Source organism: Ctenopharyngodon idella, chromosome 11 (assembly GCF_019924925.1).
Source record: "Ctenopharyngodon idella isolate HZGC_01 chromosome 11, HZGC01, whole genome shotgun sequence".
NCBI lineage: Eukaryota > Metazoa > Chordata > Actinopteri > Cypriniformes > Xenocyprididae > Ctenopharyngodon > Ctenopharyngodon idella.
This window is the reverse complement of record NC_067230.1, coordinates 11,670,893-11,687,510: the sequence shown is the minus strand read 5'-3', so window position 1 is coordinate 11,687,510 and position 16,618 is coordinate 11,670,893. Positions and strand designations below refer to the sequence as shown.

The 16,618-nt window shown below is 39.1% G+C and overlaps 1 protein-coding gene and 1 long non-coding RNA gene across 8 annotated transcripts in view; one reads left to right on the top strand and one right to left on the bottom strand.

Moving 5' to 3' along the window:
* The window catches only part of LOC127522014 (band 4.1-like protein 1), a 467,430-nt gene that overhangs the window by 31,468 nt on the left and 419,344 nt on the right, over positions 1-16,618 (bottom strand). For 3 of the 5 annotated variants that reach the window (XM_051911522.1, XM_051911524.1, XM_051911523.1), the window contains 4 exons: positions 15,332-15,376; positions 13,393-13,737; positions 10,766-10,888; positions 9,828-9,857 (listed from right to left, as the gene is read on the bottom strand). In XM_051911522.1, the coding sequence (XP_051767482.1) occupies positions 9,828-9,857; positions 10,766-10,888; positions 13,393-13,737; positions 15,332-15,376 (543 nt within the window). The remainder of the gene's footprint in view (positions 1-9,827; positions 9,858-10,765; positions 10,889-13,392; positions 13,738-15,331; positions 15,377-16,618) is intronic. The other 2 variants (XM_051911525.1, XM_051911526.1) reach the window with 2 other exon arrangements.
* Positions 1,015-16,618, top strand: part of LOC127522034 (uncharacterized) — a 68,267-nt gene continuing 52,663 nt past the window's right edge. For 2 of the 3 annotated variants that reach the window (XR_007932509.1, XR_007932508.1), the window contains exon 1: positions 1,040-1,339. This is a non-coding gene — a long non-coding RNA (uncharacterized LOC127522034). Of the gene's footprint in view, positions 1,340-16,618 lie in introns of all 3 variants that reach the window. The other variant, XR_007932510.1, reaches the window with a different exon arrangement.

Below are 16,618 nucleotides of genomic sequence, written 5' to 3'. Positions count from 1 at the left end.
AATGATTGAACAGCCTCCTGTTGGAAGTGTTCTTATACTGCCAAGGTAAAAAGACCTTGACTGGTGCCCTGAACTAGGGAAGTGGTCATCTGATGTACTCATAACCACACCTTAAGTGACATATGATCCAAAAATCACAACACCAGCGGTGACGTGAGTACCAATCCCTTTTTTACTTCGTGTACTTGGATGGGCGAAAGTAAAATCACTACATATTCATGTCATCAATCTGACACATGCCACCTTGTAAACATTGTTGCAGACCAGGTACACTCCTTCATGGCAGTGGCCCCTTTCAGAAGGATATTGTACCTTGCCACACTGCACACATTGTTCAGGAATAGTTTGGGGAACATAACTGAAGGGTTGAGGGTGTTGTCCTGATCTCCAAATTTCTCAGATCTCAACCTGATTGCGCATCTGTGGGATTAACTCTGCTATAGTTAATTCTCAACGCTGAGATAGGGACTATTACTGAAGAAGCTTGAGGGGAAACAGTTCATTTCTGGATTATTATTGGTTGTATGGCCACATAGCATACCCAAATTTCCAACATATTGATAAAGATACTTGTGCTTTAATCAAGCTCAGAGCTGGATCTGGATCAATAGAGATGTCATTTCCATCGGTTGACTCTGGAAAATAGGATGGTAGGGAGATAGGTAATTAAAGGTTTAAGCCATGTCAGCAGCTAAGGCTATTCTCATGGCTAGAGCTGTGTTATTACAGAGTTTATTTTAAAACAATAGATTAAGATTGTTCAGTTTTAAATTTTCCATTTTGCTTAAAGATAAGATTTTAAATGTGTAAAAATTCTTTTGTTGTGCATCAGAATGTTCTTAAGTTCCCTGTTTAAATCAGAAACTGTTGCTTGTGGAAGGCAGCATGTAGTTGTAGTCCTGACACTGTTTCTGATTGTGGAGTCACCCACTATTAGAGTCTTGGGCTTGGCTGTGCTCTGAGCTGAGTGCCGCTGTCTGCTTGACCTTGAGCGGCAGTTAGCATCATTGTTAGCATCAGTTTGGGGATCACCCACATTCTGAAGTTGAACAAGCTGAAGTAATTTGCTTTTACCTAGTAACCGAGGAGGGTTTGCTGAATTATATATATGGAGAACGAATTACTGTAAGAAAGGCAACGCAGATGAGTGAACAATCGTGTATGCGCATCTCTGGTGCATACTGATGTGCTCCAACACTTCCTGAGAGCACGCAATGAGCAATGAGCAGATGATTCACTCAAGATGGAGAAGCGAGTGCATGACATGGGACTGCACTGCTGACAGAATTCACCATTCAGAGAGTGGTTATACTTATATTGTGTGCGTCAATGCTGAATAGTAAGTGTTTCTATCTTCATCTGTTAGTAATTAAGATAATCGTGTGTGTGTTATATTGATATTTATTGCTAATGTCTGACTGATGCTATGCTAGAGTCATTGTGATAATCCCCTTGTTTATCTTCATTACTCCGTGATTACTGGTGTTATGCATCTATCGCAGATAATATTTATCTATATTGTGGATTATATTGTTTGATACTTTGAATTGTTTAAGCAGTTATATTCAGTATAATCCGTTGACCTTGTATTATTGACAGTCATGTTTCTGTACACGTGAATACATTTATGTACATGTGAATGGCAGTTAGTATGTCTCTGAGTGTTTAGTTAATTTCATCTGTTCCCAGGTGAAAAAAAAGTACACTTCAATAATGTACTTAAAGTGCTCTATTTTCGTGCATTAATTTTGTACTTAATATACTAAAAATTCTTCATTAGTACTTCTTAAGACAATCTTAAGAACATCTAAGTGTACTCAACTGTGCTATTTTGAGACACCATGAAATATGAACTAAAATGTGCTTTTAATATTCTATCTCTGTATTTAGAAAATATATTTAGTTACCACTTGTAGTACACTATGGGTTCAAATGTACTATAAGTAGTATCTAAATATATTTTTTAAATACAGAGATAGTATATTAAAAGCACATTTTAGTTCATATTTCATGGAGTCTCAAAATAGCACAGTTGAGTACACTTAGATGTTCTTAAGATTGTCTTAAGAAGTACTAAAGAAGAATTTTTAGTATATTAAGTACAAAATTAGTGCACGAAAATAGAGCACTTTAAGTACATTATAGAAATTTACTTTTTTTCAGCTGGGTTACCTTTGCCATGTACCTATTCTATAAAAAATGTTGTACCCTTTATTGCCGTGGGGATTCACTGTGATTGATATGAGGTCCTACCGGCTGTGACCTGGAGCCTGTCTAGTTACTGCTGCATAGCAGGTTAGTGGAACACTAGAGACCTTGGGTCTCATTTATAAAATGTCCCACATTTGATCTTACAATCATTTCTTAAATATGCGTACGTGTAATTCAGAGAACAAACGTACACACAAAAAAATGTGCATGCACCTCTCTTCCAGATGTGAAACCTATAAATCACAAATTATCTTGAAATTGTGCGCAGCTGAATGGTTTCAGATCTCTGCTTTGTAAACACCCTCTAATTAATGCCATTAACATATAAAAGTCAATATAAAAGTAAATTTCCAGATGCTTCACTTGAGAATGGTAAGCAGCAAGATTTTCTTTTCAGTAGGCTCTGAACTCTCTACTCTGTACTCCTGCCTTATTCCCAAGTGATAGTGTTCATATGATGTTGATAAGGGCTAGAGGATAAATTTGTAAGCATCGATCAGGAGATGCTGTGCATTTGTCTGATGACCTGAGGGAGCAGAAATACTGGGGGAAAGGCATACAGGCGCAAGCCGGGCCAGTGCATCCTTCTTGCTTGAAAAGAATATTGGGCAGTGAGAGTTGTCTTCTAAGGCGAAGAGGTTGTCTTTCGCTCTCCCAAAGATACTCCAGATCATCTGAACCGTGTGGGGGTGGAGTCTCTATTCCCCTGGAGACACTCCGCTCTGGGACAGCATGTCTGCTCCCTGGTTCAGTCTGCCCAACACGTGCACTGCCAGAATGGAGAATGGAGGTTGTGCTGTGCCCACAGGAGGTGCCTCACCAGCTTGAACAAAGGGCGCAACCTGAGTCCCGCTTGGTGGTTTATGTAGACTACCACTAAAGAACAGAAAAAAAAAAAAAAAAAAAAAAAAAAAAAACACAAACATTTCCAGGCAGTTGATGTGCCAGCCCCACTCCGGGCTCAACCAGGAGTCAAACAGCTTTCCAAGGGCCCAAGGCCCTGACACAGCCATGGGTAACCTTGAGATTGAGTCATCCCAGACGCCGAGCATGAGATGGGATGCTGGCTTTCAGCCAATACTGAAGGGGTCGCATATGTGGCAGGCCCAGTGGCACTACTAAGGAGGCTGCTGCCATTAGGCCTAGTGGCCTCTGAAATGTCTGGAGGAGAAATGAGTCTGTGGTCTGCAAGTGAATTAGAGCAAGTAACCTCATTTGATTGTTTCCAAGAATCACTTTGACGCATTCGGAACGGCTTCCCAAGCCTGGCTTCGGGTGGCGAGGAGCTGTGCTATAAGCGGCAGGTCGCACACTAGGGTGGTGCATGAAGGAGATTGAAGAGAAGTGCTCTTTTTGTGAAGGGTTCTTTTGTTTCTTGATTTGCTACAACAGCAGGTGCTTGTGTGCACACACATCTAGCGGGGCAAACCCAGCATTGGCAACAAACAACGCTCCCAATGCCTGGAACTAAACAGGGGGTAGTGAGGAGAATGGAAGGCTTCTTGGAAGGTGGTTCAGCCCTGTTGGTATCCCCTTCGTGTTTGGAGGTGAACCCCGGTCTAGGGTGAAGGAAGGCCTTGACCAAGCCTGCTGCAAATTTCCCAAGTTCCCCACTATTGTGTTGCAGGCCTACTGTCCTCTTCCCTTTCAGACGTTGATGAAATATTTTATGTATCCTATAGAAAACAATTGTAGAATTAGTTTGCTTACTATAAAAGCCAGAAGTGTTTTGAGGCCTCATGGCCTATGTGACTGTGATTATAAGGGTCAAATGTATCTAAGAAGTTAGCTTAGCCACTAAGCATATTTTGTTGGAATTTTTCCACTAGACAACAGGTGGCTGTGAAATGAATAAGACCATTATTAAAGGTGTCATGTGAAAGGTATTGCCTCTGGGGAATGTTGCTTGACTATGAGAAAGGGTTGACCATCAATTGGAAGAATTCCACAATTAGAGAGTAAGTCAAAAGATGAAGATTAGTTGGCAGTCAGCCACCCCTACAAAGATAACAAGATAGCCAATTAATGAACTGACTATGGTGAAAATGTTGGGGAGTATTTAGGAGATTCCAAGAAGAGAAAGGGAGAAGAGCACCTGTAAATGAGATCATGGGAAGAAACTGTAAGGGTGAATCTTACCAGAGAATTATGCCACTTTGATGTGAAATAACAGATAAGAAAAATGTATAAGAACCGCGCCCTGGGCAAAGACAGATTCAGATGTGCAGCTGGTGTCTCACTTTGTTGCTTGACAATAAAGTTAAAACTCCTGGGACCTGGAGATTCGACTCAGAGTTTTCTTTGAGAACAGAACTGAAGGGACACTGAATTTGCCACAACAACGACAGAGCAGGAGAAGTTAAATCTGCTTTGCCCAGTCAGGGCATTAGATGTTTATGTCCACAGATTTGCCCTGTGGCGTAAATCTGATTAACTGTTTGTGTTTTGAGTCACCCGGGAAGGGGTACCTAGTACCTGGGTGGTCGAGGCTATCTCTCTTCCATATGGGTCGGCTGGCCAGCCTTCACCTTCAACTGTCAGGGCCCTCTCAATCAAGAGTATGGCGGCTTGCAAAGCCTTATTATCAGAGGCTTCTCTTCAAGGCATATATGATGCAGCAGGCTGGTCCTCTTCAGCACACATTCATTTTACAACCTAGATCTGAGCTCCACCCCGGGGTTCCTGGTGCTTCTGTCTTAGTTGTGCTTGCTTGATTTCACATAAGACAGGCACTTGTCAGTACGGCGAAGTGGGTATGAACGTTCCCATAGTGTCGTAAACTTCTGCCGCACTGCGAGTTCCCTTGAAAGTGAACATCTTAGGTTACGACTGAACCATGGAAAAGAGACACTGCGTTGCACTGGATACTTCTTGTGTGCCTGTGATTGACTTGCTTCGACATATCAGAAGAAGACATTGTTTGGTCTGGGTGTGCTTTATAGCTTCCTGGTCATGACGTCTCCCTCCTATGATGTTCTGTCACACCACTAGACTGATTTCACACGTGCTTCAAGACGCAATCATGCAGAGGCATTCCCATAGCATTGTAAACTTCCGACGCAGCGTCTCGTTTCCTTTTCAGGGAACCATGGTTACAGTCATAACCCGAGGCCCTGTTTACACCTGGTATTAAGTTCAGATCAGTTCAGTTTGTTCATCCTTTAGAAAATTTGGTTTGCACAGATGCCACACATCACATTAACACAATCACACACATAAACATTCAAAAACAAATTAAAAGAACATAAATAAGAAGTGATAAAATTCAAGTATCAACACACTACCTATGATTACAGACGATTTAACATAGAAATAGCAGTTGGTATGAATGAGTTCTTAAACCTCCTTGTTCTCCCCCCAGTTGCTCTATATCTATGGCCTGATGGGAAGACAACAAACTCTTTATGTAATGGATAGTTAATTATAGCATAGGCTTTTTTAACAACGCATTCTTCAAAAATGTCATGAAGCAATGTCTGTTGAACTAATACAAGCTAATACAATCAAAACATACAATGACACAGTAAGAAATGACATATTCAATAAAACTCTGATAAAACTGTCATTAACACTGTACATACTTTAGAATTCAAACGTTGTTGAAGCTTTTAAAGATGGCATCAGTATTAGCATCAAAATTTAATTGATTAATTTTTTAAAATATTTATTTCCCTTCCATGAATGACAATAGGAGAGACAGAAATGGTAGACTTTCCAAAGTCTATAATCATGTCTGTGGTCTTAACTATATTTAACTTTAGACTACAGTTCGCACACCAAGAAACAAAATCCTCCACCACAGGTCCATAAGATGTCTCATTTGCTAGGAGGCTCAAAATGACGGTATCATCTGTAAACTTCAGTATATACCTATTGTCAAATGTACTCCTGCAATCATTAGTGTATAAAATAAAAAGCAGAGGGGAAAGAATGCACCCTTGAGGGGAATCTGTGGAAGAACATAACTTGGAAGATAGCAAACCATTGACTCTCACACAGTCCTGTTCGATATAAAATTGACTATCCATCCAAATTTAGATCCAGGTTAAATAGTTTGACAAGCTTTTCGGCTAACACATGTGGCCTAATCGTGTTGTATGCAGATGAGAAATAAATAAAAGCCAGTCGTGCCCTTGTTTTTGGAGTCTCCAAATGTTGAGCTACTAATTGCTCAAGAGTTGTTACGGCATCTTTCACACCCCTCCCTGCTCTATACACAAACTGAAAGGGATCCAATGTATCTTTTACATGCTCCAATATCTCCTCTCTCACAATTTTCTCAAATGTTTTGACCACCAGAGAGGTGAGGGCTGCTGGTCTAAAATCATTTAAAACCTTTGGGGTCCTGCATTTTGGCACAAGAACAACTGTGGCATGTTTCCAGATTGGTGGGACAACTTGCATTTTAAGATGACATGTTAAAAATCTGTGTAAATATACCACTTAACTGTAAACTACATGCTCTCAACACCTTTCCACTAATGTTATCCATTTCAAACTTGGGTCTTTAGCCAACAAAGTTTAAATCCCATCTGGCTAGCACGCTTCCCATAATTTTTATGTGTTAACCAAAAGATACTGAACCTAAAGGCACAGGGACATGTTCACAACCTGATTGGTCAGATTTTATGATGTATTGCCTATTTTGAGACGGAACATCCAAAACAATGCTGTGTGCTGAGATAAATGCACTTGTTGTGTGTGCGTAGCCTGCATATAATGGTATTTTGGCCAGCTGGGAACTCATGAAGAGCTTATAAAATGTGTAAAGGAGTCAAAACAGCGGTGGGAATCCATCCGTCACACACACTAACGATCTGCTGTGTGGAGACGTGCGTCTGATGCCTGTGATGGGCAAACTTGAGACTATGATGAGAAAAAACGATATGCGTGAGGATTCTGTCCTTTTTAGGGTCTCATCTTCCTGTTTTTAGTTCGTTTACATGTCTTTGGTCTGCGTTCATATATCATTCGAACCGCACCAGAGTTGGTTTGGAAGTGGACTGAGACCCATCTTTTCAGCAGTCTCGGTCCGCTTGTTTGGTGCGCACTAGGGTTCAGATGACAGTGTTCACACATGTTCAAATGAACCGCACTACCAGAGCAATCGCACCAGGGTTCGTTTTAATCGAACCAAACATGACAAGTGTGAACACACCCTCTGTCTCCACGAGAAACTTTCTGAAACACATCTGTTGGTGATAGTGACATAGCCAATACTTACCACACAGACATGAGAGATATGTCTTTAGGCCTTATTTCAGTTTTCTCAAAACTACAAATTTTTACATACATGCTGCTCATATACAGGTGCTGGTCATATAATTAGAATATCGTGAAAAAGTTCATTTTTTTATTGTAAATTATTTTAAAAAATGAAACTTTCATATATTCTAGATTCCCTACATGTAAAGTAAAACATTTCAAAAGTTTTTTTTTTTTAATTTTTTGATTAGAGCGTACAGCTAATGAAAGTCCAAAATCCAGTATCTCAAAATATTAGAATATTTACATTTGAGTTTCATTAAATGACCATCCCTACAGTATAAATTCCGGGTATCTTTTGTTCTTTGAAACCACACTAATGGGGAAGACTGCTGACTTGGCAATGGTCCAGGAGACAATCATTGACACCCTCCACAAAGAGAGTAAGTCACAGAAGGTCATTACTGAATGGGGTGGCTGTTTACAGAGTGATGTATCAAAGCATATTAAATGCAAAGTTGACTGGAAGGAAGAAATTGGGTAGGCAAAGGTGCACAAGCAACAGGGATGACCGCAAGCTTGAGAATACTGTCAAGTAAAGCCGATTCAAACACTTGGGAGAGCTTCACAATGAGTAGAATGAAGCCGGAGTCAGCGCATCAAGAGTCACCACACTCAGACATCTTCAGGAAAAGGACTACCAAGCCACTTCTGAACCAGAGACAACGTCAGAAGCATCTTACCTGGGCTAAGGAGAAAAAGAACTAGACAGTGAACAGTGGTCGAAAGTCCTCTTTTCAGATAAAAGTAAATTTTGCATTTCATGTTGAAATCATGGTCCCAGAGTCTGAAGGAAGACTGGAGAGGCACAGAATCCAAGCTGCTTGAAGTCTAGTGTGAAGTTTCTGAAGTCAATAATGATTTGGGGGGGCCGTGACGTCTGCTGGTGTTGGTCCATTGTGTTTTATCAAGTGCAAAGTCAATGCAGCCATCTTCCAGGAGATTTTGGAGCACTTTATGCTTCCATCTGCTGACAAGCTTTATGGAGATGCTGATTTCCTTTTCCAGCAGGACTTTAGCACCTGCCCACAGTGCAAAAACCACTTCCAAGTGGTTTGCTGACCATGATATTACTGTGCTTTATTGGCCAGCCAATATGCCTGACCTGAATCTATGGGATATTTTCAAGAGAAAGATGAGAAACAGTCGATCCAACAATATACAGATGATCTGAAGGCTCAATAGTGCCTCAGCAGTGCCACAGGCTGATCACTTCCATGCCACACTTTACTGATGCAGTAATTTGTGCTAGGAGCAAGTCATTTGCTGTAATATGTCCTGCCGATCAAATATTGAGTGCACAAAAGAACATACTTTAAAGAACTTGAACTTTTCTGTTTTGCAAATCCATTTTTTGATTGATCTTAGGAAATATTCTAATATTTTGAAATACTGGATTTTGGACTTTCATGAGCTGTACGCTCTAATCATCAAAATTAAAAAAAAAAAACTTTTGAAATGTTTTACTTTACATGTAGGGAATCTAGAATATATGAAAGTTTCATTTTTAAAAATAATTTATAATAAAAAAATGAACTTTTTGATGATATTCTAATTATATGACCAGCACCTGTATTATTGTAGCAGAGTTTGTGCTGAATACAGTGTAATCAGACTTAAAAGTAACAGACACTCAATAGAACGTTCCATTGCAACACCGGCGCCCAGCAGCAGCCCTGCGTTTCCGCCATTTTGGGGTGAAAGCGAGTCAGCAGTCCACTAGTTTCTATGGCAATATCAGCTGCTTTGTTAAAAAAAAACGCACATTAAAGCTGAAATCCAACCTGAATGATGACAACACAGAATAAAATACTATCACTAGTGATCATCAAATCCTTTTTACAGTTTATTTTACACACTTTGTATTTAAGTCTTCCACTTTTTTCACAAAACCTTTGCTCTCTAGAAACCCAGTCAGTTTGGGTTAAAATTCTTTAAAAGGCTTATAAACAATGAATTATTAGCAACATATGAAATTAATTTAAGGACATGCATCAGAAAAATTGGGAATGTTGGACAATAAATATATGAATATAACAGCTTGATTTTGCAGTGTTGTCTAATGTCCATTGAAGTAAAAGTGTCCAAAAGTGTGAATTATGCGATAACGGACACAGCAATGCATCATGTATTATAAGATCATTATGTTTGTAGCGTGATCCGTTAAAACGTACAATATAGCCTATTTCAATTCAGACCTAGATACTATTACTATTACTCCACTAGGTCTGAAATATATTGTTCGCTGCAAACATGATGATCTTAAATTTATTAATTATTAATTTACTATTAATAAATGTATAAAGTTGCATAAAATGGAAATACTCAATAAAGTAGGTTAACTACGTTACCCCAGATGGTTGACTGGTTGGATTCCACAACTGGTAAAATAAAACATATATAAGACAATACAACATTTACTGTGGGAGCCATACAATTTACTGGTGACTTAATTTAAAAAACTGTTCTATTGCGCTTCTGATTTGGCAGTGAAATTCGCTGATTTTGGGTGCGTAAGATGTGAAGGATTCTATGGTCCAGTTACCCAAAAAGTATCAAAGTGTCGCCTCTTGGGTTCTAAGCTCTTTGCTCAGGGCCCAGAGGGTTAATTAGCTGGTTCAGGTGTGTTTGATTAGGGTTGGAGCTGAACTCTGCAGGACAGTGGCTGCGTTCCAGTTCGTTTTTTATGCCCTTTCCTTATGCTAACTTCCCTCAGTCTCAGACTCAGATGTACATTGCTTACATTGCACGAGTGTCCACTACTGGTGGAACCCTTGCAATGGGCTAATTGGAACGTCCTAGACCCTTGATCACTTGGAATACGCTACTGAGTTGTTTTATTATTTAAATTTTATTCCCTTACAAAATTGTTTAATGCAGCATTCTATATGTATATAGGTGTGTTTGGGTTGTTTTAAATATTCAAAAAAAAATAATATATCAGAGTTGTTTGTAGTGGGGGTAAATAAAACGTGATCTGCGGTGATGTCACATTTAAGTTGCATTGTGGTATATGGAGCTGCCTGCAGTGTATATATGAAGTAGACTCGCTTCCTCTGTCAAAATAAAGCGGTCGAGGGTCTGTCCATATAAACTTCACAAAGTGAAACTCACTTCAAAATGGCGGTGGGGATTCCTCCAATGTAAAGTGCTTAGGAAGTTTGTGAGTGTGTGTCTAAAAGCAAAGTGGAATGCAGCCATGACCTAGATACTATTACTACTATTACCCAAGAGCAAAGCTGAAACCTCTGTGATAGTGGAAGTAAAGAAATTATAGTTAAATTCTCACATGATCAGAGATGTATTCGACAGGAACATCAGAACTATTAGAATGCAGTTCCATTTTAAAGTCCCCTTTTCGCAACATCTGTGCTGCACTCACTGCACTGGGGTCTTTCTTGGAAACAGGGGGCTGATGAGTAAAAAAAGAGACAAAGAGACAAAAATAGTTACATTAGTATGTGAGGTATATGTCTGTTGAGTATTTGCTTTTTTACAAACAGTATAAATAGTCATATCCAGTAAAAGTCAGTTGTTCTAAGTTAATAGAGCATACATCAATCCATCAATCACGGCCATGATCTTTAATTAAATCAGGATTATTATTATTGACACATATGCATGAGGTGCACCCGGTCAATTACACAACATGATCACTAATGAAAATTTTCAGATGATACAGAAGATGTGTACAGTATCCAACACATTTTTACTTCACAGTAAAATAGAAGATGTTTGTTACAAAATGTTTAGTTATCCATTCAATAAATATATAAATTGATTCAAATGAAACATTTCCCCACTCTGCTGTTTGTCTAGACTCTAGAGGAAACTATTTTCCACTCATTTTATTTATATTTCAATCATTTTTATTTTTTTTAAATTGTAATTTAGTTTTTATTATTATTATTATTATTATTATTATTATTATTTTACTTTTTGCATGATAGGTAAATATCACAGTTATACTGCAAGGGGCCTTAAATTCAAATCAAATGCTAAAATTTGGATTTACAGCTATTGCTATCTTCATTTCAGAAAATCTCCTATACAAAAGTTATGATAAGATTCTATATTATTGAATAGGTTTGAATGAATTGTATTTTTTTCATAACATGTCTTTCCTTCTGTTTTATTAATGCCCTATTTATAAATAATAAAAAAAACACAATGAATTAAAATGAAGAAATAACAGAAAACGTCTCAGTTACATATGTAACCCTCGTTCCCTGAAGGAGGGAACGGAGATGTAGGTCGGAACTGACAGGTGAATTGGGGATCGCTTTGAGAGACTACTTTGAGTGTAACTAAAACGAGCCAATGCACATTGGCATGCGATGATTGCATCAGCTGCTTTGCACTACAGTGCGAGTAGCAGTGCAAAGCAGAGAAGGTCAGTCACCGCTGTTCCGCAAGACCCAACAGTGTGACTATTGGAAAAGGAAAAGGGAACGCTGCAGAAGCCACATCCTGCCTGTACGGAGGTGATATGTGGCGGTTACACAAATGGACTAGCCAAGCAGGGTAGTACAACATGTGGAAGTCTTTGGGGTGGTTAAAGCCTAGTTCTAGGGGGGAAAGAACACCAGCAGAGACAACAGAGTGGGCTCTGTCGAGGGAGAGCAGCTATACAAATATCTGTCAGCGAGGTGCCTTGAGTCAGCGCTCAGGAGGAAGCAACACTTCTAGTTTAGTGTGCCTGCAACCCGAATGGGTAAGGCATGTCTTGGCATTGGTATGCCAAGACAATAGCATCCACTATCTAGTGGGCTAACCTCTGCTTGGAGACAGCCTTTCCCTTCTGCTGGTCTCCGTAACAGACAAAAAGCTTGTCTGAGGTCCTGAAGCTTTGTGTTCTGTCCAAGTACAGCCGCAGAGCACAGACGGACAGAGAAAAACCAGGGTTGCCGGTGGCAGAGGCATCTGTGAATACCACAGCATGCCTGGACACTTGTTCTAAGGGGACTCCCACCCATAGAAACGAAGTGTCCGACCACAGGCTGAACGTTTGGCGACAGTACGGGGTGACTGACACCCGGTGTGTGCCGCTCTGCTACGCCCATCTTGGGACTCAGCCGTGAAGCCAGTGCAGAAGCGGCCTCACGTGAAGTAACCTGAGTGGTGTTACTGTGGCTGCGGATGCCATATGCCCCAGGGGCTCCTCTGTGAGTCGTGCTGTCCGGTTGAAAGAGTCCAACTCCATACCAAGAAAAGAGATCCTCTGCACAGGGGAGAGTTTTCTCTTTTTCCAGTTGACCGGAAGTCCCAACAAGCTGAAGTGATGGATCACCATGTCCCTGTGTTCACACAACCGGTCAAGAGACTGTGCCAGTATCAGCCAGTCATCACGATAGTTGAGAATGCGAACGCTGCGTTCTCTGAGTGGAACAAGACTGCCTCCGCGACCTTCGTAAAGACGCGAGGCGACAGGGACATCCCGAAGGATAGGACTTTGTACTGATATGCTCGACCCTCAAATGCAAAGCATAGGAACAGTCTGTGTCGAGGGAGAATCAAGACATGAAAGTACGTGTCCTTCAGGTCAAATGCTGCAAACCAATCTTGGGGATGGATGCTTTCGAAAATGCATTTCTGCCTTAACATGCGTTAAGTCATGTATTGACTCGTTTTAGTTACACTCGAAATAGACTGGTCTCCAATTCGAGACCAAATCCAAAGCGATCTCCAATTCGTTGGTCAGTTCCGACGTATGTCAAACATGATCGACTGAAAGGGAACAAATCCAAATGTTACCAAAATATAAATAATGAAAAAAAAAAAAAAAAAAAAAAAAAAATAGCAAAAAAGAAATTGCAACATAATAATGTTGTTTAAAAATGTGTTATTAATGTTTCACATAATTCTGTAGATCTCTTCCTGTCTTGTCCTGTTTATGGAATGCAAACTCGCCCTTACAGGTGCTATAGCTTGATAAGCATGACCTTCAAGGAAACATTCTCTTCCAGGTGATACATCTCGCAAATTTATGTGACGAGTGGATTGAGACCTGCAGGGAGTCTCGTCAAAACTATCCCTGCCCCGCTGAACTTTGTTGTCTTCGACCAGCTTAGCCATGCCTTTAGAAAACTCCTCCATGCCACTGTGTAAGTCCATATTGGCAGTGAAATCCACCTCAGCTTCCAGGCTTGAGGTGGGGCTGACAGTCATACTTGAACATTTCCTCTCGATGGCTGGGTAGATGTCCTTCAATCCAGCTAGCTCATGATTATAGTCTTCCTCCAGGGCAGACTGAGGCTGCTGCTGTTGAAGAAAGGAGGGCAGCATTTTTCTACATCACATATGATTGAAACAAACAGTAGTTATAAAGAAAAAAAGAAGAAATCATGGCCGTGCATTTGAACTGTTAATCATGCTTGAAATGACCCAGTGTAATGATCCAGTCATGAGATCATACTTGACTGTTCTCACAGCAGGTAAATATTATCATATGGTTTGCAAAGGCATATGATGGTATCAAATTTTCATATCACAATAATTGCTGAATCTTTTTGTCACAGTAAATAGTATAAACAGTCACAGGTACCACAGTACTAAATTACTAAAAACAGGCTTAAAAAAATAAACTTTAGAGTTGTCCTGATTTAATCATTTTTTCCCCAAATGACATCTTTTTGGGCTGGCATGTTTTAGTTCAGATTAAAATATAAGAATGTAGAAGTGTATACAAATGTTTGAAGGAAAAAAAAATGTTTGAAGGAAAAAAGCAAATACTACAAAACTCTGTCTGACTTCCTGTCCTCTCTGTGACAAGCAGGTGTCAGAAACAGAAAGTTGTGCAGTGGTAACCCAGGGTACTTTATTTCTGCTTTTACACAAGCACCTACTCAGAGAGTAGTTTTCCTTCATCCCACCTGCCGTTTTTATTCAGATCAATGTAAAAAAAAAAAAAAAAAAAAAAAAAAAAAAGGTAAAGCATGTTGTTAACCAGTTGATGAAAAAAGAAGCTAATGTGCATTTTTAAAAACTAAACAATTTGTATAAGGCATCTAGAATTATTCACAGTATTGAAGTACACATGATAACAATCTGGTGCACATCTCTGGTTGTAGAAAGTGGCATGTGCATGTGCAAAAGCAATGTGCATGATTTTCAGTGGGGTCAACTTTTTAAAAGGTTAAACAAACAACAACTACTGATGGCATCCTGATTTCCTGATTATCCTGACTACTAGTGGAGCAAGCATGGTAGGCCCAAACTACAACTTGGTACAGATTGAAAACATTCAGAAGCATGCCTTTAAAGGATTAATTCACTTTCAAATGAAAATTACCCCAAGCTTTACTCACCCTCAAGCCATCCTAGGTGTATATGACTTTCTTCTTTCTGATGAACACAATCGGAGAAATATTAATAAATATCCTGATGCATCCGAGCTTTATAATGGCAGTGAGCGAGGATCAACAAGTATGAGCTGAAGAAAGTGTCTACATCCACATCCACCCATCATAAACATATTCCACAGGGCTCCGGGGGGTTAATAAAGGCCTTCTGAAGCGAAGCGATGCGTTTGTGTTAAAAAAAAAAAAAAAAAAATCCATATTTAACAAGTTATGAAGTAAAATATCTAGCTTCTGCCAGACCACCTTCCGTATTCTACTTACAAAAAAAAAAAAGGAACTGGAACTAATATTTCTCTGGTTGTGTTCATCAGAAAGAAGAAAATCATATACACCTAGGATGGCTTGAGGATGAGTAAAGCTTGGGGTAATTTTCATTTGAAAGTGAACTAATCCTTTAATATTGTTATATTGGCCTTAAAAGAGTCTGAGTAGAAAATCTAGCCTTGTTTAAAGAAAAACATGCAAGAATATGCAAACAGTGTGAAATGAGACACCTTAACATCACATTGTGGGTCTTCAAGAGTAGAAGTAATGGGCTCCTGTAATAGAAAAGCAGAACAAGACAGCGAGAAGCAGTCTGAAGTTAGCTGTTAATGAAGCAGCACACCAGGAAAAAAAAGACATTGGCTACTTTGTAACCTAAACACGTTTTATGCACTCTATAGCAGGGCTGTCAAAATTGGCTAAGAAACTAAATTCAAATTTTATACTTAAACATTACTAATATTTGAATTGTATTCAAATTTAAAAGGCATAATTTCAGTTAGGGGGATAAGCTTTTGGCTCGTCTCCTGAGGCCACAATAGGGCGCAATGAGCAAAATATTAATGCAGCACATGAAATTGTTTATTCAAAGCAATGAAATACCATGACTGACTGTACAAAAAGTCAGTCATGGTATATCAAACTTTATAATTCAAATATAATTTTGTAAATTAAATAAACAATTATGAACAAAGTAGCATCATGTATTTATGCATAGTTTATACAATGAGCCGAAGAGCAGATCACACAGAGTAAATCAGGGTATCTTCTGATCATTTGTTTTTTTTTATTTTATTTCATATTGAAATAAAAAAAAGAGAAAACGGCACCTTTTTCTTACATTTTTTCAAAAAAAAAAAAAAAAAAAAAAGGGCTTGATTTTTTGCTTTTATGTTCAGATGTACAAAATGAATAAACAGCTTGAATATTCAATCTCTACAACTGTCCCAATTCAGAGGCTGCATCTTTCGAAGGCATCACTGCGGTGTGACAAAGGCTGTCCCAATTTGAAGGCTCCTTCAAATGCAGCCTCCAAATGCATTCCTTCATTTCCTATGAAATGAAGGATACAACAGATGGATCCTTTGTGGCCTTGCATTACCCCAGAATTCATTGCGCACCGTGGACGACAGGATTTTTTTTTTAGAGAAATCGCTGAATTATACTTTTAAATGTAAGCATTGGATTTCAACTTACATATCTAATGATACAAATGTAAAAAAATAAACCTTTAAATTGTTTCAAATGTTCACATATCTTACTAAGATGCGATTATATATATAGTTTATACTCTTTATTATATGCAAAAATGGACCATGGTGAACCTACATGTTATTTTGTGAACCCTGTTTTGTTTTTTAATATAACTTTTAAAAAAGTGCAGTACAAACGTTACTGCCACTCATCAACGGCAGCTGTCAAAGTTGCTAGGTGACAAGAACAATCCTCCGTAGGTGTCACACCCTCACACCACATGAACTTTCAGTTTGTTTGTTTTCATTAGTCACATGTGCTCC